Genomic DNA, 27,430 nt, shown 5'->3' with positions numbered 1-27,430 from the left:
AGGAGGCTCAGCTGGGAAAGGGCAGATATTCAGAATTAACCAGTTTGCAAGAGGTGCTTCTTCCTGGTGTGTGGGAGTTGCTGCTTAAGCAGAGTCATCCTCAGAGCTTTCACATTGCCCGGTCTGGTGCAGTGGAACCACCTGCTGTCATGTTGTCATCTTTTTTTTTTTGTCCCACAGGGAACAACCTATCTTCAGCACTCGAGCTCACGTCTTCCAGATTGACCCAAACACAAAGAAGAACTGGGTCCCCACCAGCAAGCACGCAGTTACCGTGTCTTACTTCTACGACAGCACAAGGAATGTGTACAGGATCATCAGTCTGGACGGCTCCAAGGTCAGTTAGGGTCACCTCATTCAACAGTCTGGCTGTCTCATCCGGTGCAGACATCCAGTTTTGTTCGGGGGAATTAGTGCTTATTAAAAGGAAATGCTTTCTTTTATATTGTAGGCCTTCAATGAAACCAAATAGATCATTACCAGGATAGGAACACTTTTTGTTCTCTGAAGTACTTAGACACCTTGTCAGGTTGGGTAACATACTGAAGTAATTCCACAAATGTGGGGTCATTTCGTTGATTTAATAAGCGTCTGTTGTTGGTCTGTTACGTGCTAAACACTGTGCTTGGTGCTGACAATATAGTGAAACAGCTCATGTGGTCTGGAGTTCAGGAGCTAGAATTTTTTTTTTTAATATTTATTTGTTTTTATTAGAAAGGTGGATATACAGAGAGGAGGAGAGACAGGAAGATCTTCTGTTCGATGATTCACTCCCCAAGCGGCTGCAATAACTGGAGCTGAGCCAATCCGAAGCCAGGAGCTTCCCTCTGGGTCTCCCACGTTGGTGCAGGGTCCGAAAGCGTTGGGCTGTCCTTGAGTGCATTCCCAGGACACAGGCAGGGAGCTGCATGGGAAGTGGAGCTGCCGGGATTAGAACCAGCACCCATATGGGATTCCAGTGCATTCAAGGCGAGGACTTTTCCCGTTACTCTATTGTGCTGGGCCCAGGAGCTAGAATTCTTCACCGCTCTTTCTGGAGATTTGTAGCTCAGAATCCTGCAGTCATAGGCCTGCACACGTGTCAGTGGCACGACATCCTGCTCTGAGGGGAGCGTATGGGTAATGCCTGTGTTTGCAGTGGTGGGAGCAAGGGCTGCTCGGTCCCCCCTGCTCAGGTCCACCATCCGCTGAATATTGAAGATGACCCAATTATTGGGGCCATCACCAGCGATGCAGGAGCCCTGGATCAAACTCCTGGCTCCTGGCTTCCATCTGGCCCAGCCCCACTGGGTAGTAAACAGAAGGCTCTGTCTCTCCCTTTCAAATAAATCTTAAAAAAAAAAAAAGACATGTTACTTCTTCAGTTTATTTCATCAAAATAAATGTCTGTCAACACTAGCATCCTTGTTGTCCCAAGGAAAGGAAGCATAAACGCTGTGTCATGACAGTGATGTAGTGCCCCGTCCTGGCCTGCAGCCACGTGATGTCCCTGAGGTGTGACCAGAACACATGAAGTCAAACCTCACATGCACAGCACATGCACTGTGTGAGAAGAGATGAACCCTGGGGCACTGACAAAGAGCACAAGTGGAGGTGGGGCGTTAAAACCACCACTGTCCACAAGGACGGGCTCTGTAAACACCAGTCTCTTTTAGAAAAGTAAGCCCGAGGCATTGGCGTCTCATTGCTGCTCAACTTCACATCTAACTCCCTGCTAATGGCATGGGAAAGTCACAGCAGATGGCCCAAGTCCTTGGGTCCCTGCACCCACACAGGAGAAGAAGCTCCTGGCTTCTTATTGGCTCAGCTCCAACCATTTGGGGAGTTATGAAGTTTTTAAAATTTTTAAATTGTTATTTTTGTTTTCTTATGATGTAGTATTGTAGGTGTTGGGATTCCCCTCCCCACCATTTCCCCTCATACTATTACAGTAGTATAGTCTTTAGTAAATTGCAAGTTTAGAATTCTGCTACTTCAGTGCGTCATGGCATTGTGGGTATAGACAAAGGTAGAAAATCTAGTATCATATTGTCAAGAAACATTTAACTGTTTAATTGGGAGTCTTTCTTTTATTCAGGAGTAGAGAGGCCTTCTGCAGCATATCTTCTCTTTCCCGTGTTCTCTAAATATCAGCACAACTCCAGCTATTGAAGCCATTTGGGCCGTAATAAATCTTAAAAAAAAAAAAAGAAAAGAGAAATGGGCTTTTTAAGGTGTTATGTCATTTATCGTTTTAAAGTTCCTCAGGGACTAAAAAAGAAGTGATGCAGAGGTATGGAAAAGTCCAGAATGGATATTAAAAGTGAAACTCTTAAAAAAGAAAGAAAAACTTAGAAGTTATGTTGTAACAGTTGAAACAGGGGACCAGTGACCAAGAGCGAATTGGTCAGTTTTCTTAGATGCTAACCCACTTTCTGAGAGTTCCTGGGGACACATGTCTTTGGAAATCCCGGCCCTCACATGTGTGGTCCCTGGGGAGCCCTGAAGGACACAGGGTCTAAACCAGTGCTGGCCAGTCTTTGCTGCCTGTCTCCTGTCCTGGGCACGTGTCACTGCTGCCTGTCCACCTACTTAGGCTTCACCCAGCCTGCTGCTCTGGAGTGTAATGCACAGAGATGCCGCCTGTCCTGTCACGTGCTTGGCGTTTATTGGAACAACAGTAGAAGATGCTGAATAGATTAGTGTGAGTCCTTACTGTTTTTAGTTTTTCATTTGATGACAGTGCCACAAGTTAGAGTAGTTAGTACCTACATTTTCTGGTCTGAAATGAGATACACAAAAGAGACATTTTTTTATTTTAAAGATTTATTAATTGCAAAGTCAGATATACAGAGAGGAGGAGAAATGGAGAGGAAGATCTTCCATCTGCTGAATCACTTCCCAAGTGACCGCAACAGCCAGAGCTGCGCTGAACCGAAGCCAGTAGCTCTTCTGGGTCTCCCACGCGGGTGCAGGGTCCCAAGGCTTTGGGCTGTCCTGGACTGCTTTCCCAGGTCACAGGCAGGGAGCTGGATGGGAAGCGGGGCTGCCGGGATTAGAATTGGCGCCCATGTGGGATTCCGGCTCATTCAAGGCAAGGACTTTAGCTGCTAGGCCACTGCGCCGGACCTCAAAAGAGGCTTTTAACTGATATACATATAAATTACATAAATATGAACATGTACATTTACATATGAATGTGAATTTGAATGAACATATGTGAGTCTATATGTTGAAAACACTGTAAACTAGAGTAGAACTCCAGTAATAGCGTGTCTACTGTTTATGAAAGGAAGGGGCTCTTGTTTGCTGTTTTTTAACAGGCAAGTGTCACAGTTCTTTGGCTTACCTTTGTCAGTAGCTTACAGCTCAGCTTCTTCTTCTTCTTCTTTTTTTTTAACTTTGTCACGTGGTAAATAAATTTTCGCTCTAAAAATACTTGATTTTCATTACACCTTTAGTAGTTTACCAAATGACTGCTTACGGATTTGATATAGCAAGTATCTTTTTATTATTAAAATCAGGTTTTAATTTTAATTTTAGAGGACATTGGACTACCTAATTAAAAATGTTTCTGCACTTTGTTGAAACTAGAGGAAGGAATGAAGTAATGTAATAAGAATTGAAAGTTACTATGGTGTTCAACAAAGGTGATATTTTAAAACATACGAAAAGAATAAAACTTAAACACAAATGACAGGGATTCTCAATATCATAAACCTGAACCACTTTGTGGGAAAAAATGAAAGAACTGTATATGGACTGGTCTGTCCTTGAGGAACTGTGTGTGGACTGGTCTGTCCTTGAGGAACTGTGTGTGGAGTTGGTTTGACCTTGAGGAACTGTGTGTGGACTGGTCTGTCCTTGAGGAACTGTGTGTGGAGTTGGTTTGACCTTGAGGAAGGACAAAGTACTGAATGATGGGAATCAGCCCTAAGGAAACTCCTGAAATGGGCTTTAGGCAGTGTTCACTTTTCCTGTTTGAGGATGGGTCCTGCTTTGAGGTCAGCAACTGTGAAATAAACATTGATCCTAGTTGTTCAAGGGAAGACATCAACTCCAGTAAGAACTGATGGTTTTTTGATCATGGGAGTTGTTGAAATTCTGCGCAGTAACCGTGTCCCTCTACTGTCACTTGCAATGCTAGAAACTGTCTGTACTTCTCTATCGAACACTGTGTCTTAGTAGAATCCCTGGTTGTGATGTTGTCTGAGTGGTCCTGTGTTTATAATCTTGTCAGCTTATTTTGACCTGGCTCCTCATATGTGTGTTCCTTCTCAGGCAATAATAAACAGCACCATCACCCCAAACATGACATTTACGAAGACGTCTCAGAAGTTCGGCCAGTGGGCCGACAGTCGGGCAAACACTGTTTATGGACTGGGATTCTCCTCAGAGCACCATCTTTCCAAAGTAAGTGAAACCGCCAAGATGTGCGTGACCATCCCCAAGACCTGGATCTCAGACTGTTAGCCACAGGGCAGGGTGAGGCCACCACAGCAACGTGGGAGCAGAGCGAGAGCACGGCACTCTGTTCTCTGTTCTGCACATTACAAGTAGTCATTTTGGGCCGAGAAAGATTAGCATGGGTAACTGCCTTTTTGGTAGGGCATCAGAGGTGGGGATTGTCACTTCAGGAAAGTTTAGCTTAGGGCTGAGCACCTGCTGCTGGTCGTGCTTTGCAGGCCAGATGGACACCATGCCCTTCTCAAGTGTGAGGGATGCAGGACTCAGCTTTCTGACACATGGAAGTGACACTGTATAGGGAAATTTGTGCTTTTTCTACAGCTAGGGTACTCCAAGCTCTCTGCTGCTGTGCAGCGTGAGATTCAGTAAGTGCCACGAGGGGTCCTTGGGTAATGCCACTTGTGGCCAGAGAAGCCCACAAAACACAGAGCTTACCAACCTAAAAAGCGGAAGTAGGTGTTCTGTCTATAAGCCAAACCATGCCTTGTCTGTGACTGTGTGTTACCTGGGGAGGGACCTCCTGAGGTGGCTGAGGAGATGTGGGTGTCCTCACTGGGCCCTTTGGACGTTGGGCTGCCACACCCAAAGACCTGTGCGGCAGTGTCTGCTGGGGGCGTTTCCTTCTGAGGAGAACCCTTGGCGTGAGATTTGGTGCTCTGGGGTCTGAAGCTGTGAGAGCAATCTTTCTCTAGGAGATAAACACTGTATTTACATTAAATGATAGAACTCTTTCAAATACATGCAGACAAGTTTTTTTTTTAATGCCTATGCTAAAAGTAAATAAACAAAAAATAAAATACCTATGTTGTGAATATGTTCTGACTTGAAAGTATAAATAGTTTGGTAGTTGAAATAATATTTTTTTCTGAGTTAGGTGTAAACACCTTTTAACTCTTGTTTTTAGTATTTTTGCTGCCTTTTGGGTAAACATGACAGTTTAAAGCTCAATTTTAAGACATCTTTGCTTTGTCCTTTAGTGATTACAAACCATTCTCTGTAGGGTGATTCACACAAGTCTTGCCTGATTGGGTTTCTCTCACACTCATCTTATTCCCACGTTTTTAAAAGTGTGATAAAAGGATGTGTTTTAGAGTCGAAGTATTTGAGGACGACAAAGACACAGGCCCCCCGTTGAGCATTTCTGTTGCACGTACAACCCCCTTGGGAAATGGCGTGTTAATTCCAATATTACTGCCGTTACCTAAGCATGCTTTTAGAACTTTGCTTTGGGAATTAGCTGTTGGAGCCTGTAACAAAAAGAAATTAAAAATCTCAGTCTGTTCTTACTGAATTTCCTGACTGTAAAATGTGTGAACTAAATTACAGATTAATTTCTCAAGTAAACTTGCATGAAATGATTTTTAAGCCTAAGTAATTTTGACCGTAAATTAAGTTCTTCATTACAGTCTTTCAAGTAACTGAACTGTTAGTTCATGTAATAAAGGAATAGATTATTAAATTCTGTCTGTCATGCTAGCTCTTGTTGGATCTTTTCTCTGGGAATAAGCTTTTTGTTTTGCAAGCCTTTTAAAAACTGCTTTTAACCAATTTCTGGCTTGTGGGTGGATTGAGTGTTAGAGAACTGTCCGTAAGATTTTGGAGCCATGTCTAGTTTGTTCCTTGGATGTGACTCCAGGAAGTTAAGCTGAGTCTCTACAGAATGTTTTGATTCAAAGATGACAAAGTTGGCATTTATTGTAAAGCTGCCTTGAAGACTAACCCTGGTGCTGTACAGACCACTAGAGCACTCAAGGCAGTTGATAATATTTTGCATAAATGAAGCAAGGATATGCACACTGGACTAATCTGTGACCACTAGCACTAGCAGTTAGGACACAGCAGAGGTTGGGAGAGGGTTGGGGAGCGGTGGACAGGGCACCTCAGCAGGAGGGAGGACGGCCCCACAGCCGCGCGGGCTCCTGAGGTCAGCTGGCTGCAGCACAGTTGTTGGAGTGCTAACCAGCCTGTGTTTTGCTATTATGGAAACCTAAGTCTTCACATTTTTCTTTCGCTGAAGATTAAGGATATAAAAATTAGTAGTAGCACAGGTTTTTTTATGACCTTGAGAAGGTTTTTCAGCATTAATCATTTTGGAATACTAAATTAGTAAAGATAAGCCTTCAGCACCGCTTCACGCTATAGAAGCCGTATATTTGTTTTTATTTTGTTTCCACCAGTGTGAATGAGATTTTCGCGTTGAGATTTTTTTCATGTTGGGAGGTTTTGTGTTTGGTTTGAATGGGAGTTCTTGTTCGGTTCCCTAAACTGCAGGTCAGCTGGAGTGGGTCAGGGTCTCGAGAGACGAAGGAAAACTGTGATGGGACAGCTTGCACCCTGTGACCTTGACCTTACGCTCTGGGGCAGGGGACAGTGAATCTAAATTGGTTTCTAGGTTTTAGAAGAGGACTCCATGTTTGTATCTTCATTTTCAAATCTAACATGTTTTAAGTCACATGGAAAAATTGGAGTTTCAAACATTAGCAGTGGTGGTTGACTGCCACTTGGAAAGCACTGGAGGTGGCAGTGAACGGTTCCTGTGGCTTCTGCAGATGTGTCTTTCTTGTACAGTGCTGTTTGCCTTGAAATAGTCGCCTCTCTTAGCACCCCTTAGAATAATATATTCCTTCCTGTTTCTTTGTTTAGAAATCTTTAGAAATGAATTTTTGATTGTATCGGTGAGAAACTTGTTTGTATTGTTAGAAAACAATAAATAAGATGCCTTTTGTGAAACTTTATGTTCTTTTAAAAGAACATTTCTCAATGCTGTGATAGTTACAAGCGGATACTTTAAACATTCAGTTTTCTCACAAAGCCTACTTTGCCTGGTTCTGCTGGTTCTAGACTACACTCCTCCCCCAGATCTTGAGGCCTGTAGGTATGGTAACTGACACTGAGTCCTGACTTAATTCGATTGCAGTGTTTTCTGAATGTGATTTATCATTGTTTGGTGTTGGACTTCAGTTTCCACCATTTTCTTGTTACAAACTGTGATGGGCTTGGAGACTTATTTGCTTGTAAGAGGCTACTAAGGTGAGAGGGCTCTGTGACTTGTTTGTGCCTGGTTAATGAATGTAGCCTTCACCCATTCAGTTTGCAGAGAAGTTTCAGGAATTTAAAGAAGCTGCCCGACTAGCCAAGGAGAAATCGCAGGAGAAGATGGAACTCACCAGCACGCCTTCACAGGTGGGTGTTTCACACTCAGGAGCCTTGTCCACGTCAGGGTGCATCTTCTATTCTAACCGTAAGTTTGGCGGGATGATAGTGTAGAAATGAACTGTTGGTTTATCTGTATTGAGAGAGGATTTATTCTTGAATGCCGACACTTGTAAGAATGCTTTAAAATTCCATTTCGTAATTAAAACTAATGTTATTTAATGCAAATGTGCCCTAAAAACAATAGTGCAATGCTGGCCATTAAGAGAATACCTTAAGTTCAGCATCTGAGAGGCAAAATAATATGGGCTTTAATTTACCTTGTTAAAACACTGTAGCCTGCGGATGGCGTCTCATGTCTGGGATAGTCCCTGCTGTTTCTGTTTTCGTGTCAGTTGCTCAGTACTATCCTAATCACCTGGAAAGCAGGGCTGGACTCTGGTTTAATTCAGTATGCTGAATCAACACTTTGCCTGAAGAATGAATCACAGTGGTAATTTGAAAAATGCATGGAAAATTGGAAATTAAAGAGGTGTAGTTTTGTGTGATTTTTTTCAATTTTTATTTATATAAAGGAGAAAGATTTCATAAATATAGTTTTTAAAATGGTGATACTTCCAACCCACCCTTCTATCCTCTCCCTCCCTCTTCCTCCTTCCTTTTCTTTTGGTTTTCATAATAACATACTTTCAGTTTATTTTATAATCACAAGCTTAACCTTCTGCAATAATGTTTTTGAAATCTATTTTTTCATAATATGAAAAATCTTGAATTTTTTGAACTTACATGAAAAATTCAGCAAAATGGAACAACTAATAAATAGTCGATTTGTAGCTTTTTTTTTTTTTGAGAGTGACAGACTTGTTAAAGGTGTGAATTTGTGAATCGGAGAAACCCTTTTCTCTGTGTTGCTCTGGCTCTTGGTTGGCTAACTCATGTGCCTATGTAAGTAGTACGTTACCTATAGGATTACTGGTGATACAAGGCTAGGAATGTTAGGCCCTGGTAAGTAATGTGGGCTCCACAACCTGGGTATTGAACCTTGGCTGTAGCTCTTACTAAAAAGGAACTTGGACCACTACGTCCTCACGAGGGTTATTGGGAGAATTAGGCGAGAGTTAGAAAGTGCTTAGCAGACAGGAAATGTTACCATGTGTTGAGGGTTGTGATGGTGAGCGAGATGGGGCTCGAGGGCTGTATTCTAGTAGCTTTGCAGGGGATGTTGATGCCCATGGTCCAGGGCTGCGCTTAATCAAGCAAACCTCCCCACAGGCTTGTGACAAAAAGATCTGGCATTACAGTACTTCAACCACTTTTCCAATCTCCGACTCTTGAGCTGAGGCCATCCTTTGGGCTTAGTATGGAGGGAGAGGAAGCGGGGTAAGTCTGATACTGTAGTGTGTGCTAGAAGGGCCCAGAGATCGATGCTGTGGGGGAGCAGCAGGGCACACAGGTAAGACAGCAGTTTGTGCAACACACGTCTTATCTGTTTGAATAAAAGCCTATAATTGACCAGCTAATAGAAAACATTAGTCTGAGGAGTATTTGAAAGGAAGTTATTATTTCAAATTATACTAAAACTAAAATATATCAAATTATGTTAAAAGTGGGAGTTTAGGGCAACAGCCTGGGAGACTGTATCAAAAATCGGAGTGCCTGGTTTAAGCCCTTGGCTCCATCCTTCTGGCCCAGAGTCCTGATAACTGCTGGTGGGTAGCAAGTGATGGCTCAGAGTCTTGGTTCCCTAGCAGGCGTGTGGGAGACTCTGATGGCTTCAGACCCGCTCAGACATGGTTGTTGCGGGCATTTGGCAAGTAGATAGAAGATCTTTCCACCTCTGCATCTTTCAACTAAAGTGAAAATAAATAAGTAAATAAATTTCTTTTTAAAATGAAAATTGATATTGAATACATGTAGTCTTTGAGTATGATCTGCTTAGAATCCCACATTATCTTTTTTTTAAAGATTTGTTTATTTTTATTGCAAAATCAGATATACAGAGAAGAAGAGAGACAGAGAGGAAGATCCTCCATCCGATGATTTACTCCTCAGCAGCCACAAAGGCTGGATCTGTGCCAATCTGAAGCCAGGAGCCCAGAGCCTCTTCCAGGTCTCCCATGAGGGTGTAGGGTTCCAAAGCCTTGGCCCATCCTCAGCTGAATTCCCAGGCCACAAGCAGGGAGCTGGATGGGAAGAGGGGCTGCCAGAATTAGAACCAGTGCTCATATGGGGATTCTGGCATGTACAAGGCAAGGGCTTTAGCCGCTAGGCTATTGTGCCGGATCCCACGTTGTATTTCTGAATTAGACTGCACTGATAGTTGCAACTCCAGGGCTCTCTTCTTTCTTTTTAAAATAAAGATTTATTTATTTTTATTGGAAAGGCAGGTCAGATTTACAGAGAGAATGAGAGGCAGAGGGGGAGCCCCTCGGCAGTGGGTCAGGGGGTGCCTGTCTGCCTGCCCTCGGCAGTGGGGCAGGGGTGCCTGTCTGCCCTCAGCCTTAGTCCCTTGATGTGTCCTGCTCTTCCCTGCACTTCATGCTATTTCCACTGCAGCAGGGACTCAGAATCTTTAGCTCCTTGCCCAGTTCTTTTCAGAGCCTCGGCATAGGCAAGTGTGGAATTCTCATCCGCACTGCGGTAGGAGAAAGACTGGCATGAACGGGAGTTCCCGTGAATGTGAGATGACAGCAGGCCAGAAGGGACGAAGCTGTACCAAGAGTTTGAATTTTGGAATTTAATGGAAGGGAGTGTGTGAGGTGTTGGTGTGGTGGGTGAAGCAGTGCTGCTGTGAGCCCCTGCCTGCCTTGCACAGAGTCCAGAGTAGGTCGGGGCACCTGAAAGCTGACCCTGCCTTGAGGCCCAAGTCTGTTTTTCATGCGATCGAGAACACTCCAACGCCAGGTTTCCTCCCATTGCCTAAATACACAGGAAGAGAGAATTCCAGAGGAGCGTTTCCTGAATTATAACATCTATGCTCAAGATCTCTTTTTTCCTTTTTTACAAAAAGTTGTATATTTGAAAGCAGAGTTGGAGAGGTGGGAGAGCTACTCCCATCTGCTCATTCACTCCCCAGGTGCCCACAACACGGGGCTGGGCCTGGTGCAGGTCCTAACTCTTGGGAAAGCGTTCGCCCTCCCAGGCACATCAGCTGGGAGCTAGTTCAGAAGTGGAACAGCTAGGATCAGAACGGCACTGATGGGATGCCAGCGTCTTGGTGTTTTAATTGCTGAGCCACAACACAGTCTTGGGTAGTGATCGAATTTTTTTTAAAGGAAAAGGTAGATTTGGTTATTTAGGAAATGATACAAAATTCAGTTTTAAAAAGAAGTAAATGCTTATAATATATTAAATACCACAGTGCTGTTTTTAGCACATATAAAATTTCTGGAAAGTTTTACAGAATATTTCTGGTTACCTACAGGGTACTGAAGGTTTTTTTTTTTTAAAAAAAATTACTTATTTTTATTGCAAAGTCAGATATACACAGAGAGGAGAGACAGAGAGGAAGATCTTCCATTCGATGATTCACTGCCCAAGTGACCGCAACGGTTGGAGCTGACCTGATCCAAAGCCAGGAGCCAGGAGCCTCCTCTGGGTCTCCGGTGCAGATGCTGGGTCTCAAGGCTTTGGGCCGTCCTCAACTGCTTTCCCAGGGCACAAGCAGGGAGCTGGATGGGAAGTGGCACTGCTGGGATTAGAACTGGTGCCGATATGGGATCCCAGTGTGTGCAAGGCGAGGACTTTAGCCACTAGGCCACTGCGCCAGGCCGAACTCAAGATTTTTATTGGAACTTCTTTCTTATTCTCTTTAAGCCAGTATCAATTTTATGTTTAAACCCTGTTTTTAAAGAACTATGCTTTGAGTAGGCTCTTTGTTTGAGATATAATCACCTGCATAAATAGATCCCCATGCCTTCAGTTCACTGTAAATGCTACTCAGCTTCTCCCTGCATTGCCCCCATGGAGAAGTGGGGGTCATTGTGACTCAGTCCCCTTCTTCCTCCCCTTCCTTTGGTGCTCCCAGCGTGGCTTCCCCAGGCCTCAGTTCCCAGTCCTGCATCCTTTCTTGTTGACCCTGTAGGGCCAGCACTCAGAGCGCTCCTCCTCTTGCTTGCTCCATCTTGATCTTTTCCTTGTGCTCGTCTGCTGGGTTGTGTTTTCAGTTTATTGGGGTAATTTATTCCTGGTAACATTTCTGTTGAACCACATCTTGACTAATCTAGCTGTTTAGCAAATTGAGCTGTCAACTTACATTATTTTCGTTTGATTTGGTCTGTCTTTGGGGAAAATAAATCCGATGTCTTATTAACAAATATAATAAACTCATACTTAATTGATAATGTCCCCTCAGTAACCTGGAAGTCATTGCTTGGTGCTGACTGTTCTCATTATGCACTGAGTAGGATTCAGCCTAACAGTTTTAGGTTGTCTCATTTTGTGGTAGACTCTATTCATGCATTGATTGCCAATTAGCAGACACTAAAAGGATGCAGGAGAAGGATAAGACAAATTAAATGTCAAAATAGAAGCTTCACTGATAATTGGAAAATGCTTAAATGATAGTGTTAAATTAAGAAAATGTTTCTTGGCTATTTGACAGTTTATCTAATGTTCAGTATATGGTATTGTTATTTTGCACTGAAATGTTTTCACTAATGTACGGGCAGTAGTATAAAACTGGAAGTCCCCAAAAGGAAAGTCTCAAAACATTAACATTTTCTCTATTTTTCCTAATATTTCAGGCATAGCTTTCTTAGTACAGAGTACACAAATGATCATAATCAGGATACTGCTGTGTAGAGTTAATTTTTAAACATTTTCTTCTTTTGCTTATATTCATCTTTGTTTTTAAAGTTTTTATTTGCCTAAGAGGGGCAGAGACACACAGACATGGCATCTCATCTGCTGATGAACTCCCTGAATACCCACAGCAGCTGGAGCTTGGCCCAGCTGCCGATGGAAACACATTTCACATCTCCTGCGTGAGTGGTAGACTCCCCAGAACTTGCGCGTCACCTGCTGCCTCCCAGGACAGGAGGAGAGCCAGCACTGGAGCTCCACACTCCAATGTGGGATGTGACTGCTAGACTGAACTCACACTCCTCAACTGGTTCTTCTTTGAAGTCTTGAATTCTTTCAAGTTGACAAGTTCCAAGTTGATAAAAAAAAAAAATAAGTTGACACATTTTTATCTGCTTCTCCAGCAAGATGGAAAGTCCAATTGTAAATTTACTAGGAGTCCACCAGGCTAACAGTATAGCCCCAGCCCCTTCTCTGCTTCAGCAGCGTGCTCCTCATTCTGACTCATAACGTCAAAGGTGGCCAGGATGACGATGCAGACAAAACCAGGCATCCGCTTGGGCCTCGTGTTTAATTTCATTTCTTTTCCAGAGGTATAAATTGAGTTTGCCCTATTGGCAGATCTTTTTTAAAGGTAGAAGATAGGAAATTCTGCGATGAAAAATAATACCATTATGATAAGTTCTTAATCCTTAATACCAAACAAAAACTGTAGTAATAAAATGTAAATACATTATAGGGATAATTCTCATTGATTTCTGGAGAGCTCGTTGGGAATTGAAAAGTACACCAGATCTTAAAAATGTAAACTTACCATAGACTTCATTCTGCCTTTTACCATTCCTCCTTCTGCATACTCCCCGTTTTCTTCTCTTTCTTCTAAAGTAGAGTCATTGTACATTTTTGTACCATCTCCTTTATCTTCTTTTTTTTTTTAAAAAAAAGATTTATTTATTTTATTGGAAAGGCAGATATGCAGAGGGGAGGAGACAGAGAGAAAGATCTTCCATCCTATGATTCACTCCCCAAGTGAGCGCAACAGCTGGTGCTGCGCCGATCCGAAGCCGGAAACCAGGAACCAGGAACTTATTTCCGGGTCTCCAACATGGGTGCAGGGTCCCAAAGCTTTGGGCTGTCCTCGACTGCTTTCCCAGGCCACAAGCAGGGAGCTGGATGGGAAGTGGAGCAGCCGGGATTAGAACCGGTGCCCATATGGGATCCCTGGCACATTCAAGGCGAGGACCTTAACCATTACGCTATTGTGCCAGGCTCTCCTGTATCTTCTGAAGTGATTCTTACGGTTGTCTTTTATTGTGTCCGGTTAGTTGCTTACATAAACCTCCAAGTTCATCGGCTCCTTGAAGATATGCTTCTAAAGTGTATTAGAAAATTTCCACAAATAAATTTTTTTTTTCTAATTTTAAGTTCTTAATGCTTAGCTAAAATCTAAGTTGATTTGGCTCGTAAGTGAGCATCCATCAGGAGTGAGTTTAAATTTTTACTAGGAATGTAACTCTCTTCTCGTCTCCCCCCTTGCTTTTTAAAGGAATCAGCTGGTGGGGATCTTCAGTCTCCTCTAACCCCGGAGAGCGTCAATGGGACGGACGACGAACGGACCCCAGACGTGACGCAGAACTCAGAGCCAAGGGCCGAACCGGCTCAGAATGCCTTGCCCTTTTCACATAGGTACAGATTCAGTTCCACAGTCATGGTTTTGTAATGTGCGTCGACATGGAGATTGGTGTCAGGAACTCTTGCAGTTACAACCTCTGAGTCAAAATTCCAGATGAGATTAGCGCCCTCCAACCCCCAGCCCCGCTCCTGCCAACTTCAGACAGGAAGTGTGGGAAAGCAGCTGACCAGTGTATAGTTCCTGGTTGCCCAGATGTACTGGAGGGAACATTTCCTTCACTTGTGTAGAAACAAGTGCTGTGCCAATCATGGGACACGAGTGTGTCTCGGTTTTCCAGCTCTGTGTTTTTCCTAAGGTAGCCCTGAAAAGACACCCTTTGTCATTCTAGTTTCTATTTTCATGTATGTTCTTAAGGGCTTATGTTGTTTTGTTGTTTCTTTTTCTTTTAAAGGGCTGCTCAGTTTGAGATTGTGCTAGCCTCAGCTGGCCAGGGTTCCCAGCAGGTTAATGTTTGCATGCCAACAGGAGTAACAATTTGATGCTCTGCAGAGATCACTTTATCCTTTGCATTCCAGACCAAATGTGTTCGTTGTTTGCATCATGTTGTATGTTGTAGTACTGCACATTGAGAAAAATAGCTATAAGTCAGCTGTCTTAATTGTTCCTCTTCTGGAAAACTTTTCACAGGTAGTTTTAATTAAACGTTAAAGTTTTCCATCACTGTACTTTTGTTTTGCGGATTGGATTTTAAAGCAGCCAAATTCTGTAGTGTATTAAGAATTGTGAGTGTGATATTCCAAACTTTGTTTTTTTGAGGGTTTTTATTTGGTTGGAATGTGTTGACTACTAGGGGCCTGAGGTACCAGAGAGCCCAGTATTGGCAGAGCTCATGCTCGGGCTAGTTAAGAATAGTTTTCTGGGCGTGAATAGGGGAGGCTCTTCTCATGTGTTGATACAAAGACTGAAAATTAGGCACAGAGCGGTCGACACATTTAGGGTTGCCATGGATTTCCTGCCATAGCTTTTGCGGCATGTGCATATTTTCTGTTTGTAACTATGAAGATGACTGGGCACATGACAGTTGGAAGTTTTCTCTGATCTGAAGACTGTAAGTTCACGATGGTTAGGTCGACACACAGCCTTTCATGACATGCAGTCTAAGAGTGCTATCAGTATGCAACTTTAAAATACTTTCACTTACGTTGAATGAAGGAAAAATTTCCTTTCTATTACATTATATTCAACGTATCCATTTAATAAATACCCTAACAGCACCGAGCATAATTATGTACTTGATTTTTTTTTTTTTTTTTTGGCTGACACTTAAATTGGGCCATCTGTCTTGAATATTGTAGCATTTAGAAGAACTTTTGTGTTTAACATTTGTGAGAGCTATTTCTAGTTTACTTTCTAAATCTTGACTGCTGCTAATCCTTAGCATTTAGAGTTGCTTCCTGGCACCTTCTCCCTCTGCTTAGTTTGCTCTGCTAAGACTCTCCTACAAGTGACTTTGACTTGGTTTGCTGGAGTCTGTGGATGAGCTGTGGAGACACTTGACACTTGAGTCATTTTAATTTTGCAGTTATGGGAAAGATACTTTGCAGGCTTGCAGTTTTGCTGCTTAAAAATCCTTACCTATTGGATTGCTAGAGACTTTTAATCTAAACTGTCTTCTTGTTAGTCAGTCTTCAAGTAACTGATGACTCAGGATCAAGACTGAGCTTTGTGCTCCATGTTAGAACCCAGCATGCCTGAGCTGCGGTGCTTCTGAGATGACAGTCTAGGGTTGCCCAAGTTGGGACACAGCTTGACATTAACCGGGCAGTTGATTTCTGGTATTAGGAAATATGAAGGAGATTACAGCCAAACAAGAAGACATCAGAGTGTGTTATTGATAGCAGTTTCAGTAGTACACATCCGTGGGGGTGGACTGGATCACAGAGGAAAATGCTACTGTGTGAAAGCATGTGCCTTGTGGCTCCTGCTGGTATGTGTGAGGACCGGGCCTGTGCTATGCTGGACTGCACTGGGCCACAGCATCTGCCAGTTCATGGGAAAGATGGGACCAGGGGGTGGGGGCAGAACTGACCAGGCAGCTGCATCCACTGGTGTGTGCATTGGCTGCTGCAGGTGACAGACCACACCTGACCCTGCAATGGGTGGTGCACGCAAGAGTCACATCTGAAGTCACCTCAAGTGAGATTTCTTGGGGGACTTCCACCCAGATGGCTGGACTCAAACCCTCGCCACAGGGAAAATCACAGTGTATGTGGTCTGACCTTGGAGTGCATGTGTCAGGTCTGGGTCTCCTTAGTTGCTGATGCCTGCGTGGTGGGTAGCATGCCCTAAATGTACATGGGGACATGAAAACCAGCTCATCCATACCAGCAGGGAATGTCACGTGCTTTGTCAGAATGCAAAGCAGAACAAGTTGAACCACTTTCCTGGGCAAACTTTGCAACATGTTCCTGGGTCTGTGGATGCACTAAGGTGGATTTGATCAGCCTTAGATTTTCTTAACCCTGGTGCAATTAAGTCAACAATATCTCAGAACTATCAGAACTGCTGAAGTAACACCCTTGGAACACTTGTCCCCACATGGGGGGTCTGAGGCCTTATCAAGTGACTGTCCCGTTTCCCCAAGTGCTGATGTAGTTTGATAGCACAGAGAGGTCCCCTCTCCTTGCCTTGCTACTGACACAGGAGAAAACAAATTGAAACATTTGCCCCACCTAACTTCCTCAGTACCTTGACCCTCCCCATCCTAATCAGAGACCTATATGGGCATACATCTTTCTAAACTACATGAACAATGTTTAAAATATGCTTAAATTTAAAAAGTACTAGAATAGAGTAACATAACAAAACAGAGAGCATGTGTGTGGCACATCAGGAGGCCAAGACCCAGAGGTTCTGTGTGTTGTCCCAGGTCATGCAGGTCCCAGACCGCGGTCTGCGGCTTTGGACCCCGTTACTGAATGTCCGTCACTGTGTGCTTTAGGCAGATAGTCAGCCCAGGCCCGCTGCTGTGTGGGAATGGTAATGTTCCCAGCCTAGGAGACTGTAGGAAGACCAGATGGGCACTTACGGACTCGAGACAAAATGCTGAAGCACATTGTATCCAGACTTCCCACACTGTTGTCTTTCCATGGTAAAGGAAGACAATTACAACCTTAAGTTTCGAAGGTTTATTTATATTAATTACTTTGCCTTTTTAAAAAATTTTGAGAGTCAGAAGTTGGAGCGGGATGCATAGTGGAGTTGAGACCAGTTAGAGATCTTCTGTCCTTTGATTCACTCCCCAAAAGGCTACTGTGGCCTGCACTGGGCCAGTCCGAAGCTGGGAAGCAGGGGCTTCTTCTGGGTCTCCCATTGGGTGCAAACTCTCTTGAACTCTTAAAAACACCAACTGCACACATCTCTCGTCAGCTTCAAACTCAGCTGGAGCTGATCTCTGGCGGTACTGTATATCTGAGGATTATAAAATCATGATGAACAAAACAAAAATTCTACTTATCTGCATTACATTTCACACCGAGCGGATTATACTACAAAATGAACTAATTCCAAAAGGATTTTAGGTATTCCATAAATCTTTTTCTTAAAAAATGTGTGTGTAATTTACTTGTAAGAATTACAAAAAAATTAAAGTTCCACACCAGTGATGTCATGAAGCCAAAACAATTGCTTCCAGTCCTGGCTTGTTTGCTTCTACTTCCTCCCTGCTTTTGTACCTGGGAAGGAGTGAAGGTTGACCCCGACCTCAGCCTAGCCCAGCCTCAGCTGTGGGCATGTGAGGGTGAGCAGTGGATGGAAGATCTCTTCCTCTGTGGCCTTCTGCCTTTCAAATAAATGCATGTTTTAAAAATTAATATGGAGTCCAGCACAGTGGCAGCTCAGTGGCTAAATCCTCACCTTGCAAGTCCAGTTACTGCCCTCGCCGCCCCACTTCCCATCCAGCTCCCTACTTGGAACCTTGGAAAGCAGTCGAGGACGGCCCAAAGCCTTGGACCCTGCCCCCGTGTGGGAGACCCAGAGGAGACTCCTGGCACCTGGCCTTAGATCAGCTCAGCTTCAGCTGTTGCAGGCATTTAGGGAACAAACCATCAGATGGAAGATCTTCCTCTCGGCTCTCCTCCTTTCTGTAGATCTGCCTTTTCAATAAAATAATAAACCTTTTTCAAACATTAATATGAAGGCAGACAATTTGTGAGAGATCACATCTCAACAAAAAGATTTCAGAATTCCTACTTTTACAAGCAGTGCTATAGTAATTTGTTAACACATTTTTCTGTAGACACGGAGCAACGGGCTGTATGTTTTAAAGTAAGACCTAATTAAAATAATGGTGGGCAAAAATGATCACTAACTTTATAAACAGATGCACTTAAATTCCTGATTTTAAAGTTTTGGCAAAATGACCTTTGTTTTTTTCTAAAGTCTTGTAAAAGTATTTGGGGGAATCATTAAAATTTGGTAAAGCATCTTGTGAGGCGTTACTGTATAATTGAGTTATTGATGCGCGTAGCAGTGCTGTTCATGTGAGATACACAAGACACCCGCCTTGCAGGAGAGCGCCTCCCTGCCCATGCTCACGAGTGCCTCAGTGACTGCCTTCAGGACAGTGACCTGCAGCACATGGGTCTTGAGTAATTGCTGTTTCTTGCGTATTTGTTTTTAAGATTTATCTATTTATTTGAAAGGCAGAGTTTCAGAGAGAGAGAAGAGACAGAGCAAGAGATTTTACATTCACTGGTTCCCTCCCCAAATGGCTGCAGTGGCCAGAGCTGGGTTGGTCTTAAGGCAGGAGCCAGATGCTTCCTCTGGGTCTCTCACGTGGGTACAGGGACCCAGATGTTTGGACCATTGTTCATTGCTTTCCCATGCCGTTTAGCAGGGAGCTGGGTCAGAGGTGGAGCAAGTGGGATAGGAAGCAGTGCCCGTATGGGATGCTGGTGATGCAGGCAGTAGTTGTACCTGTGTACCACAGCACTGCCCTCTGGCGTGGTGTTAAAAGTTCCTTCTCTTCTCTCTGTGTTCATTGCAGATACCGCGGGGTTCCCTTGGAGTGCAGGTGTGTGTCCCGACAGTCCTGCTCTAGGAGGTAGAACAGTGCTTTTGCTTTGAATTTGGTTTTTCCATGTTTTGCTCACACCAGCAATGAACTGGGGCCAAGATCAAAGTGTGAATCCAGATCCTGGAAGCCGCAGCATTATGGGGAGTCTGGTGTGTATGGCAGTAAGGAACGCTCAAGTCTGTGGTAAAGTGGGGGTGTGTGTCGTTTTGATGTGTGAAGATGTTAAAATTTCTTTTAAAAGACAGGCTGATCTGTCTGGTGCATTCTAGAGCCTCAGATCTTGTAAGTATGGAGCCAGTGGTTATTTCATGAGGTAATAGGTTGGGCTCACGTTAACTAGCTGTTAGTTAATCACTGGAGCTTGGTGGAAGTAGTTTGCTACTGTACTTACCTTCATTTTAGGCTCTTTAAATACCACAGGTGTGACTCATTCAAAATAAGAGACCATTGTACTTTTGTCTTCTATCAATTTAACCTTTTCCATTTAAAGTTTAACTTAGCCCTATATCCGATGTTGGTAAAATTGTCCATTTTTTGAGACTGTGTCCTGAGCTGAAGTCTGGAAGTTGGTATTAGGACTTTGGAGGTAGAAGCTGTAGCAATTATGTGGTCCCAGCGGCTCGTTTAGTGGAAGTGGAGGCTGATCCCAGGAAGAGGCCTTGAGTCGTGTGGGCGCACACAGCTCCGCCAGTGCAGGGAGGCCTGCAGAGGCGTTGTGGGAGTGCTGTCCTGCCAAGTCACTCCGCTCAACTCCAGGGCTTGTTTCCTTGGCGTCCAGCTTCCCAGATGTGACAGTACTTGAGAAAGTTCACAGGAAGCTGTATTAACAAATTACTATAGTACTTCTGGAAAAATCAGGAAATTCTGAAATCTTTGTTGAAATGTGAGTTCACAAATTGTCTTTGCTTTCATGTTAATTTTTTAAAAATTTATTTCCTGATGCTTAGATGACAGAGGTAAAGTTGGTGTAACTTGGCCATCTGTATCAAAAGTATGTGTCATATTGGGCAGAACTAACAAAGATGCCAGTCTGAAAACGAATTAGCTCAGTGTTATAATACTAGCACTTCGTTGCTAATGGTATCTAGCACTAGAGTTAAGCTGTTAGTATTATCATTGCTGTTTTTGAATATTTGATTATTAGAGCTACGGAATGAATATTGGTTCACTCCCCAAATGCCCAAAATGGCCACTACTGTTATGGGCCCAGTGGCAGAATCTGGGAAGAAAGCCAGTGTCCCACTTGCTTGGCAGGAGTCCAGTTTCTGGAACCATCACTAGTGCATTCCCAGAGTCTACACTTATGAGAAGCAGGGAGTTAGGGACGGGGACCAGGACCCAAACATAGACTCTCCATTGTGGGATTGCCGTGTTTCAGCTGTTGGGCTAAATGCCCGCTTCAGTAGTAGCTTTATTGAGATATAATGCAGTGTACAGTTAGATAGTTCCTAGCCCAGTCACGGAGTTTGTTGTCTTCCCAAAAACGCCTGCATCCATTAGCATGCTCCCCCCACCCCAGCTCCAGGCCACCACTGTTTTCTTTGTGGCATTGGCTATTCTAAGCATTCCCTATAAATGGGATCACAGTGTGAGGTCTGTTATGCCTGGCTCCTTTCACTCAGCATGCTAAGAAATATTCCTCTTATAGAATGCTTCAGCGCTTTGTTTCCATGAATTGCCAAATAATATTCTCATTGTGTGGTGACAGCGTATTTCGTCTGCCCATTCATCATTCAGTAGGCATTCTGTTTCCACCTTTTGAAAGTCCCACTATTTCAGTGGATCGTGTTTCTGTGAGCATCTGTGCGTGAGAGTATACATGGTTCTCTCGGGCAGCACCTCGGAGTAGAGCTGGTTCACTTGGCAGTGGCTGCTTTGCCACACAGCTGCACCATTTTATGTTCCCACTCTCCACATCATCAGCAGTGCTTGTTATTTCTTTTTATTACAGCTGTCTTGTAAAGTGGCTTCTCATTGTGGTTTTGATGGTATTTTTCGTCATTGCTAATGGTATCAAGCGTCTTTGAACATACTTGGCCATGATGTAGCTTCTTTGGAGAAATTGCTATTTATATCTTTTCCCCAATTTTAATTGACTTTGTCTCTTTGTCATTGAATTCTTAGAGTTCTTTATTTTTCGGTATTAACATCTTACCAGATAATGATGTATAGGTATTTTCTCCAATTCTGTGAATTATCTTTGCTTTTTGTGATGTTGTACTTTGAGGCACAAAAAGGTTTTTAGTTAGTAATACAGTCCAGTTTGTCACTCTTTCTTTTGTTGCTTACGCTTTAAGGTGTCTATCTTAGGAGTTATTGTCTAATTCAGGGTCACAAACATTCACATCTCTGTTTCCTTTGTTAGCTCTTGGATTTATGTCTTTGATTCTTTTTGAGTTATTTTTGTATGTGATATGAGATAAAGGTCCCCTTTATCATTTTGCATGTGATTGCTTGGTTAGTCCAGCACTATTTGTTGAAAAGATTGTTAAACTGTCTTGGCGTATCTGTTACAAATCAGTTGACCATAAGCAAGAGGTTTTATTTCTGGGCTCTCAGTTCTCTTTGTTTTAGTTTTATTTATTCATCTGAAAAAGTTACAGATGTGTAGGCAAGACAGGGTGGTCAAGGTCTTTATCTGCTGTTTCACTGTCAAAATGGTGACAGTGGCTGTGCATGAGCCAGACCAAAGTCAGGAACCAGGAACTCCATCCAGATCTCCCATGTAGGTGCAGGGCCCCAAATGCTTGGGCCATCCTCTGCTGCTCTCCCAGGCACATAGGCAGGGAGCTGCATCAGAAGTGAAGCAGCAGAGATTTGAGCCAGTGCCCATATGGGATGCTGGCACCACAAGTGCTTTACACACTACACTGTGGCCCTGGCAGTTGCTGTTTCTGACCTGGCTTCCTGCAGGTGTATCTGGGAACGCAACAGATGCTGAAATACTTAGACCCCTGTACCCACATGGGAGACTCAGAAGAAACTCTTAGCTTTGGCTTGGCCCAGCCTCACATGTTGTGGCCATCTGGGGAGTAAACCAGTGGATGGAAGATCTTTCTTTCTGTAGCTGTAACTTTCAAATAAATAAATAAAGGTCATATATATTCATATTCATTTATGGATATGTATGACTAATGGTATACATATTTATCCACATAGGTAGGTAAACTTTGGACTCTGTGGAAGGCCTAGCCCCTGTGACGCATGAATGGAGGATATTTTCCCATCTATTTAAAGTTTTTTCAATCACTTGCAACGATGTTATTCAGTTTTCGAAGTGCATGTTTCCCACATCATTTGTTAATGTATTCACAACTTCCTGAGAGGCAGAAGATGGTGTTCCAGTACTGAGTCACTGCCACCTTTGTGGGAGACGTGGTTCGTGGATTAACCGGCCCAGCCTCAGCTGTCATAGCTCTTTGGTAATTGAACCAGTGACGGGAGCTTTTTGTCCATCTAACTCCCAAGAGTTACACACACAGACTAAATAATAGTATTGTTCCCATAATTATAAAACATATTCTTACTTAAAAACACACATAGTAAAAGGTTTTAATTTCAGATAACAGTGACTTAGTGTAATCATTAGTGTAGACAAGACATGCTTTACCTTTTTTTAGAAATGCTGGCTGGTGATTATTTTAGGTGGTTACTTATTAGTACTTATTTTTTTCAACAGTGTTCTACTTGGTTTATCATGGAAGAATTATGGTTGCATGTAGTTTAATAAGAGTGTCATATACATGGATATCACACTTCTACATATGGATGCTATATTCATATTTCAAGACATTTTAAAGGCTGCCTATACAAAGTAGAATATAAAATCCTTAAGTTGAGTTTTATTTAGTCTCAGTTACCTGAAACACTATAGGTTTTAATTTTTTAAGTTTTTAATTTTCAGTATTAGAAATTTTCCATGAAACCAACCATAGACATGGTTATGAGGAAGGGGCTCCTTCAGAGCTGCACTGGCATCTATAACATGCCGTTAGTGGAGCTGAATGTTAGCAAGAGTGTCCTAAGGAGTCATATCCAGTCCTGTAGCTTAGTAGTGTTTATAATTCGGTGATCCCAGGATAAGCTTTACTTAGCAACTAATTTCCTGTTTAAGATACCACCTAATGCCTCTTTGGATGTGTGAAATAAGCTATTTCTTTTTCCTCTGGAGAAATCGTAGGTTAGGGTGTCACCGAGTCCGAGGCTGTGGTCCTGCACAGTCCTTAACTACCCACCGAGAAGAGGGAGTCTGATGTTGTGATCAGAAGGGCTTAGGGTCAGCGTCACAGGAAGGAAGATTACCTCTAACTCATGCCACTCACAGAACCCACTAAATATCAAGAGTCTCTCTCCAAGTTGGTTTCTTATCCTTGTTAGTGCTGTATAGCAGCACCTCTGTGTCCGTGCCGTCATAAGCTGGGGTGAATTTATTTTTGGCGTAAACATTTTTTGAAGTCTGTGCATAGTTTTTTCATAGTATGCATTTTCATAACACCTCTTATCACATTCAGGGTCTACAGAGTTATCTCAGGCAGTAGTGAACAGCATAACAATTAGCACTTTTTGAAAACGTTTCTGGAGCAGGCACTGCACACGGTGGGTTAAGCTGCTTGGAACACCCATAGTCCAAACTGGAGTGCTGGTTTGAGTCCTGACAGTTCTGCTTGTGACCCCAGTCGATGCTCCTGGTCACAACAGGTGATGCCCAAAGGCTTGAGCACCTGTCACCCATGTGGGAGATCTGAGTGGGGTACTGGGCTCCTGGCTTAGCTCTGCTCCAGTCCTCACGAGACACTGGGGAGCGAACGAATGGATGGAAAATTCTCGCTTGCTCGCTTTCTCGTCCTCACTCTCTCTCACTTAAGTGGATGAAAATAAAAACATTTATGAACATTTCTAATGAAAAGTCTGGACTTTTTGCTTCTGTGCAAAATCCTGATACCTGTTGAATGCTTCTGGTTTTGTTTTTGAATTATTTATTTGAAAGCCAGAAAACATCAGTTCGTTGAGTTGGATTTTTTTTCCTATGTAAAAACAGCCCATTTTTCTTGGTAGAGGAGTCTCTGATCACCTTTGGTTTTGGAACTTAGTGGAGTTACCATTTCTGAAGAGAAGAATGAGAAGTTTATCTGAATCACAAAGATGCGTGAAGTCCCTGGCTGAGAAAAACTAATATGGAAGAAACACAAAGATTTTGAAAGACTCAGTCATCACAGTTCTGACTTGGAAGAATGAAGTTGTACTTAAGATGTGTAACCACTGGGATTCCTGTGTGTGCGATTAAGCTGGATCCACAGAGGGAGGAGCGATGGTTGACTGGCTGTGTGTTTTGTTCCTTGGGTATAATGGCGTCACACTGACTCTGCTGATTTTCAGAAGAATAAAAAGCCTTTATGGAGAAAAACTTGTCTTTATTAAGAGTCAAAACAGCTGTTAGTCCTGAGCAAGATTTGAGAGGCTTCCTGGACTTTTAAATGGAACTTGTTCACAAATGCCTTTTCTTTTAAATGTAGTTGTCTTGCATCTGCAGTGGACTACGGGTCCCTCACTCAGCTGCCTTTGTGGTCCGGGAGAGCGCGGAATGGCCTGCCTCAGAGGGATGTTGGGAGCTGCTAGTTATCCTAGCCTGTGCCCTGTTTATGGTTTTATAATCGGAAGATTTTATTCTAATGTTTACAAATTATGCTTGCATATTAGGCAACATTTTATGTGAAGAAATGAGAAAATTATTTTTGATTGACCAATGAGATTCTTGTATGAGGGATAATTTGATGAATCTTACATTGATGTTTTTCAGCAAGAGATTTTACACAATTTATAATTTAAAAAAACTTAGAACTGCATGGCTCCCCTTTTATTTAGTTGCAGGTTAATTCTTCATACCTCTTAGATGGAAAATAATCCAGATGATCATATTCTAGTGGTAGAAAATGAGCAACACAATGAAATAGGCGCAGTTCAGAGGGGTGGAAGAGCATCACATGCATAAAGTTGCCCAGAAGTTAGATTTTGGTAAAAAGTAAGACTGTTATTAAATACGGGTGAAGTCTCGATAATATTTCTACTCTAAATAGGATTGCAGTAGAAGCAGAGATTCAATAAACACTTGCTTCATATCACAGCAGGAAGATCAGAAATGAAATTCTCATGTCCTGAAGGGGAAAGTACCTTACTTAATTGAATCAAAATTGAGGCATCTTTCGTAGCTTTGCTTAATTTGGTTTCAATTTGTATGGTTTAGTTTTTGTATTCAGTTTTGGAAAGTAACTGTATAACATTTTCTGATGCACAGAGGTCAGCCATCCCATTTCTGCAAGACACCCCAAAGATACTCATAGTGCCCGAGGTACCAGGTGCACGTGACTTGCTACAAAATGTGCTGTCGTCAGATGCACAGTTCACCAGAGACCCCCTGCTCCTTCAGCCAGACACACAGCACTGCATGCTCGCTCAGTGTCTGGCTTGTTTGCTTGTAGAACTCGTGTTAGAGCTATTCCTTGGTGACTCAGTGTGATTTGCTCTCACTGGAGCATGCTCTGGCCATGTGCACATGAGTGTTACTGAGGTGAATGATGCAGAGTGACCCGTAGCGTGGTAGTCTTCATCCATCTCAGTACACGGGTGTTTGAATGCTGTGGCATGGATAATATATTTGAGAGATTCTTATAGTGAAAAATTGTTGTAGATAGATTGAGGTTAATCATGAAATTATTTCCTAAGAATCAAAGTAAAGCTCTTCTTTAGGATAATTCTGAACCTCATTTCTATTGCCCCCATTGGTTTTTTGGTTTTTATTATTTTTTTTCCTTTTGGTGTCCAGGGGAAAAAAATGGAATCTTGAACTAAAGTTGTGCAGAGAAAGGGTGCTGTCTCATATTAGAATGCAGTGTCACCTTACGTGCTGTGTATGCTCTGAACAGTCCTGTAGAAAGAACATTAAAGAGACCCGTGAGCAGAAGCAATCCAGAAATGCAGCAGCAGCAGCAGCAGCAGCAGGCCTTCGCTTAAGAGTTCTGCCTTTCTGGTATTCGTTCCTGTTTATCATGAGAACAGTTTATAGAATTCATCTCAAATGTGATTTGAGAGAATATTTTCTTGTAGGAGAATGAAGAAGAGCACATTTTAAAAAAAACTGTCATCTCTTGCTCAGAAATAAAGGGTTATTTTTGGCTGCTTCCAACCATGCACCTACAGTAATATATTGGTAAATAAGCTCACCTCCCTGAGAACATGGTCTGGTTCTACTGAGGAAAAGGTTCTGAGGTGGGAAATGGCTTATAACTGCCTTTTGCTTGATTATCTTGAAGTCATGCTGCCTTGGGCCAGGAAATGCTTAAGATGTCCTCTTATCTTTTATGGCTGAGCTGGGATTTAGTACTGAGTGTGTAATGATTAAAAAAGCGATAATGGCGCTGTGCTACATAAAATAACCCATACTTAAGGTAAATTAGCCATCTTTGTCTTTAAATAGAACATTAGGAACAAGTAATGCCCTGTGCTTTTCCATTATATGCATACGTAATTTAAATTATTGAGGTTTCTTCCAGATGGCACTGTAAATATAAATGTGCAACCCATTAGTTACCATTTTTTATATTTAAAAAATATTATTTATTTATTTTTATTTCCCTTGCTCCCTTCCCCCACCAGATTCCCCTGTCTCATTACTAACATATAGTTCTTCATACTCAGTCACATGTCCATCACGGCGGGCATGGACAGTGCAGAGTCCAGCCTCCCATTGTCAAGATACATTACAATAGTTTCCTTGTTAGTCCATGTTTGGTCTGGAAGTAGAGATGCACACTGCACTGCATTTTCACATCTGGATACAGTAATCTCCATTACATAGTCACAATACAAAATCAATAACAGGAAGAAAAATAGAAATTTACAACACCATGAATTTCTCAAAAGGTTTACATAGTTCAATAGTCCTGAAATGCTGGTGATCCATCACTCCAGTCATGATGAAATCTCCTGAGTCCATGGCTGCTATAGTCCACCTTGGTGTCTCCATCTGCCCAAATCTTCACTGCCAGTGATTGGCTGGGGTAGTTGATCAATTCGTTCTGTCCTCTGTCTCTGCTATGGTGGTTATGGTTTTAATGCTAAGCACTGGCACAAGGCATAGCATAATTTCATGCTGTCCTAACAATACTGCCTTACAACTGGATGTACAATTGAAACTAGACTAAATTAATAACTCCACCTATGGATTGAATTGAATCTTGTCTTAGAAGTGGTTTTACAGAGCAGCATTGGATCTCAACCAGTAAAAGAAAAAGGATTATTGATTCTTATGGCTATCTTTGAGG

The 27,430-nt window shown here is 42.7% G+C and overlaps 1 protein-coding gene across 2 annotated transcripts in view; it reads left to right on the top strand.

Annotated features, from left to right (window-relative positions):
- Positions 1-27,430, top strand: part of HOMER1 (homer scaffold protein 1) — a 72,280-nt gene that overhangs the window by 26,288 nt on the left and 18,562 nt on the right. The window contains exons 2-6 of one of the 2 annotated variants that reach the window (XM_040985965.1): positions 181-337; positions 4,261-4,392; positions 7,537-7,629; positions 13,949-14,088; positions 19,083-19,358. In XM_040985965.1, the coding sequence (XP_040841899.1) occupies positions 181-337; positions 4,261-4,392; positions 7,537-7,629; positions 13,949-14,088; positions 19,083-19,143 (583 nt within the window). In that variant the 3' untranslated portion in view covers positions 19,144-19,358. Of the gene's footprint in view, positions 1-180; positions 338-4,260; positions 4,393-7,536; positions 7,630-13,948; positions 14,089-19,082; positions 19,359-27,430 lie in introns of those variants that run through there. The other variant, XM_040985964.1, reaches the window with a different exon arrangement.

The sequence above is a fragment of the Ochotona curzoniae genome, unplaced genomic scaffold (assembly GCF_017591425.1).
Source record: "Ochotona curzoniae isolate NIBS_2020 unplaced genomic scaffold, NIBS_Ocur_1.0 contig_4501, whole genome shotgun sequence".
Taxonomy (NCBI): domain Eukaryota; kingdom Metazoa; phylum Chordata; class Mammalia; order Lagomorpha; family Ochotonidae; genus Ochotona; species Ochotona curzoniae.
The sequence above is the reverse complement of the archived record's forward strand: the minus strand, read 5'-3'. Positions and strand labels throughout refer to the sequence as shown.